The sequence below is a fragment of the Entamoeba dispar genome, genomic scaffold (genome assembly GCF_000209125.1).
Source record: "Entamoeba dispar SAW760 scf_1105229457545 genomic scaffold, whole genome shotgun sequence".
NCBI classification, from domain to species: Eukaryota; Evosea; order Mastigamoebida; family Endamoebidae; genus Entamoeba; species Entamoeba dispar.
This window is the reverse complement of record NW_001852796.1, coordinates 20,636-24,481: the sequence shown is the minus strand read 5'-3', so window position 1 is coordinate 24,481 and position 3,846 is coordinate 20,636. Positions and strand designations below refer to the sequence as shown.

At 21.2% G+C, this 3,846-nt stretch overlaps 1 protein-coding gene across 1 annotated transcript, besides 11 other annotated features; it reads right to left on the bottom strand.

Moving 5' to 3' along the window:
• Positions 1 to 395: 395 nt before the first annotated feature.
• EDI_047170 (uncharacterized protein) lies at positions 396 to 1,796 on the bottom strand (the record flags this gene model as incomplete). The annotated part of the gene is made up of 1 exon (XM_001733538.1): positions 396 to 1,796. One exon carries the CDS (start codon positions 1,794 to 1,796, stop codon positions 396 to 398), a length of 1,401 nt encoding a protein of 466 aa, XP_001733590.1.
• Positions 1,797 to 1,824: 28 nt separating this feature from the next.
• Positions 1,825 to 1,897: a sequence feature (AT_rich).
• Positions 1,898 to 2,168: 271 nt separating this feature from the next.
• Positions 2,169 to 2,199: a sequence feature (AT_rich).
• Positions 2,200 to 2,220: 21 nt separating this feature from the next.
• Positions 2,221 to 2,305: a microsatellite.
• Positions 2,305 to 2,384: a microsatellite.
• Positions 2,385 to 2,445: 61 nt separating this feature from the next.
• Positions 2,446 to 2,628: a microsatellite.
• Positions 2,555 to 2,727: a microsatellite.
• A 22-nt stretch (positions 2,728 to 2,749) lies between these two features.
• Positions 2,750 to 2,889: a sequence feature (AT_rich).
• A 151-nt stretch (positions 2,890 to 3,040) lies between these two features.
• Positions 3,041 to 3,203: a microsatellite.
• Positions 3,062 to 3,177: a microsatellite.
• Positions 3,204 to 3,231: 28 nt separating the features above from the next.
• Positions 3,232 to 3,394: a microsatellite.
• A 170-nt stretch (positions 3,395 to 3,564) lies between these two features.
• Positions 3,565 to 3,585: a sequence feature (AT_rich).
• The last annotated feature ends 261 nt before the right edge of the window (positions 3,586 to 3,846 follow it).

The window sequence follows — 3,846 nt, the reverse complement described above, 5'->3', positions numbered from 1 at the left end:
TGGTATAGTTAGAATGTACGATATGGATAATGGACAAATTGTTCATGAATTTATACATTCAGAAGATCATTTTAGTGTAACCAAAATATCACCACTTCAAGGACAATATGTTCTAGCATCATTTGGTATGGATTCAAGAATTAAATTGTGGGATTTAAGAACTAAAAATTGTATTAAAGAAATGGGTGGACATCAAGATGGTATTATTTGTGCTGAAGTTAATTGGGACAAAAAATTAATTGTTACTGGAAGTGAAGATAATACAATGGGACTATTCGTTTTATAAGAGATAAACTGATTAATAATTGAATTCTTGATTGAGTAAAGTCTAAACTAATTTTAGAAAATCAATTTTAATTTGTTTTAAATATCATAAAAACAGAAAAAAGGTTGAATTACATATCATATTTGATTTTATTTTCATAGCAATTATAATGCCTTATCAATACAACAAGGATAATAACACAAACCGTCAATCCCCATTTAACCAAATATTCTATATCATAACTTATTCCATCTTGTTGGAATGTTACTTCAATATGAACATAGCCATCTCCAGTTGTTTTCATTTCAATAATAATAGGCTCTGATGAAGAAACATGAAGTTGAAGGTATTTACCAAACTCACCACACACATTTGTGTTATCAGTTTTATTTAAAAGTGTTGAAGACCCATTAGAATATACTATGAAATCATTTCCAACATTAGTAATTTTATCACAACTATTAATTAATAGGTTTCCATTTTCTAATGGTAAATAAGTAAAATAAATACTTCTCTGTTTGTTACTATCATCAGGTAGAATATTATTTGTTCTTATAACTTGGAATGGTTGAATTGGAATAGCTTGGTCAATACGACTATTAATAAGAGGGAGATTATCATATATGTTTAATCTAAATGTACCATCAAAATCAGTAGCATTAATTCCATGACTAATTACTATAAAATAATCAGTATTCTTTGATAAAAAAGTAATCTTAGACTGTGCACCACAAGCATTATCATTAGAACCAATCAACTCTTCTTTACATGAATCAAATATTTTTATTGATGTATCAAATTGACTTTCATTTGCACAAGTATCAACAGTAATATTTCTTCCTTCTATTCCATTAAATTTATACCATACTTCATTCTTTCCAAAGTTTCTTTTATAATCAACAATGCTTGTAGGAAATTCTATTTCTGTAGCATTTTTACAGGAGTCTCCACCAATAACTGTTTCACTTTTAGTATAAACTCCAATAACACTTTCACTTTTATTGTACCCAACAAATACAGTCGCCTCTTTGTTAATAGTTAAAACAACTTCTCCAACTTGAATTTCATCAATATCAAAGTGGTTTTGAAATGTAATAATAGTTGCTGGTTTTCTTACTGAATCAGATGGTATAAAAGAAACTCCAATAACTCTAATAACTCCGTTCTGTTTTATCTTATAAAAAGTACCATATAATCCGTTAAATTGAGTAAGTGGATTAGACGAATGTGTCTTACTAATTGATAGAGGTGTTACGTATGAATTATCTGTTGGGCGTTGAATGATTAAGAATGAATCATTTCTATGGTACCAAGAAAAATTTTCATAATCACCATCTCTGTGTATGGTAATAACTGAGTGGCAACTATCCCGAAAATAAATACATGAGTTTTTTGCAATAACTAATATTGGAGATTCTTTGATTTGAAAACATTTACTTCCTACAGTTTTTTCTTTTAAATAAAATGGAACCGAAGAAATTACCTGACAATTAAATCCAATGGTTTCAATAAAAAAAAGAAACACCAACATCGATTATGTTAATTCATTTTTAAGTTTCTTTTTAATTTTTTGTTAAATTAATAAAAAAGAATTTTTTATTAATAATGTTATATACTTTTTTATATAAAAAAGTAATTAGATAATCAACAATAATAATACAACACTGGTTAGTAGTTATTTTTGTTTTTCAGTACTTTTTGAATCATTATAGAATTGACATAAAACCAGAGACCAACACTTACTTTTATTTAACGTATAATAGAATTTAACAAGGGCTTCATTATTCTTCATAAATTAATACCTTTCATCAAAATACATTGTACAAATAGCCAAAAAAAAGAGGGTGTATATCATTATTATATAATTAATGATATAGTAATGTGATATGAATGAAAGATATAGAATATAAAGAAATAATAATAAAATTAAATATCATAATGAAATAGTTTAAATTTAATAATAAATTATAATGAAATTAATAATGAAATAGTTAAATATAATAATAATAATATAATATTTAATAAAAATAAAATAATAATTTATTTTTATTTATATTATTATTTTATTTTATTTATTTTCTTATTTGTTGTTAAATTTCTTTATTTTTGTTATTATTTTCTTTATCACTTCATTTCTTCATCTATTATCTTATCATTTTCTCTCTTTTCTGTTTGATTTATTAATTTTTATACTTTTATTTTATTTTAACATCTCATTTTTATTTTATATTCTCTTCATAATAACAATTTGATTTAAGTATTTGAATACTTGATTATTATCTTCTTTCTTCATTATTTTCTTATTGTTTGTATTAATGATATTTGTAGTATCTATTTATTCATTTCTTATTATTATTAATTTTGATTATAATATTTCAAATACACTTGTTTTAATTTAATTATTTCAATGATATTGATATTATTGAATCCATATTATAATTGTTTCATTATCATCATTATTAACTTTCATAAAATCAGTTAATCTATTAATTAATTTATTTAAATATCTAATATCACAAATATTAGTTTTATTATCAATTCTTCTCTTTATATTTCTAATTTATTCAATTAAATTATTAATGTTATGAATTATATCATTCTTTATTGATTTTATTATTTATTATCATTTCAACTTCTCTCTATTATCATTTCTTGTATTAAATACTCTAAACAATCACATCAATTTTCTAACATCAACAAGATGTTTAATAAAATAATAACATGAGATATTAATAAAAATGTGAAATCAAATAAAGAATGAATATGATGAATATCTAATTTCAATTATACTAAATCTAAATAATAGAATAGATAATAAACATGTTAAATGAATATATAAATAACTATATTATTCAGTAATAATTAAATCATTAAATTAATATTAAATCAATGATAAATTATCAATTAATAAAACTAAATTATATCATATTATAAATTATCCATTAATATTGTGTTTATTATCATTGAAATAAAATAAATATAAGAACAATATATAAACAATTTTTAATAATAAAATACAATCAAAAATAAATATAATAAAGAATAAATAATGAAATACATCAATATTTACTGATTTGATATTTAAAATAATCAACGAATATTTAAATAAACAATTAAAATTAATACATATAAGAATTATTGATTATTTTGTATTTATTCAATTACTTTTGATTTAATCATCATTAAATGTATTATGAATAACAACTTTATATTTCTTTCTATCAAATCATTATTGAAATCAAATTTCATCATTATTAAATATTAATGAATGTTATATTCTTCTTATTGATTTACAAATCATTTTAAATTATTATATAAATCATCATGATTAAATTATATCTAACATACTCATCATAGATTTCATAACAAATTTTAATTGAATTTACTATCCAATCAATGTTGTAATGATTTTCTAGAAAAGTTCATTCATTGAATAAGTAATACTAATCAATCAATAATATCAAATCTAATAACAAGATTAAATCATGTGTTATCATCTAAATAAATCAATACAAATACTATTGTTTCTTTTAAAAAAATACAGAATTTCTTCAAAACTGATGAATATTATTATTTCAATT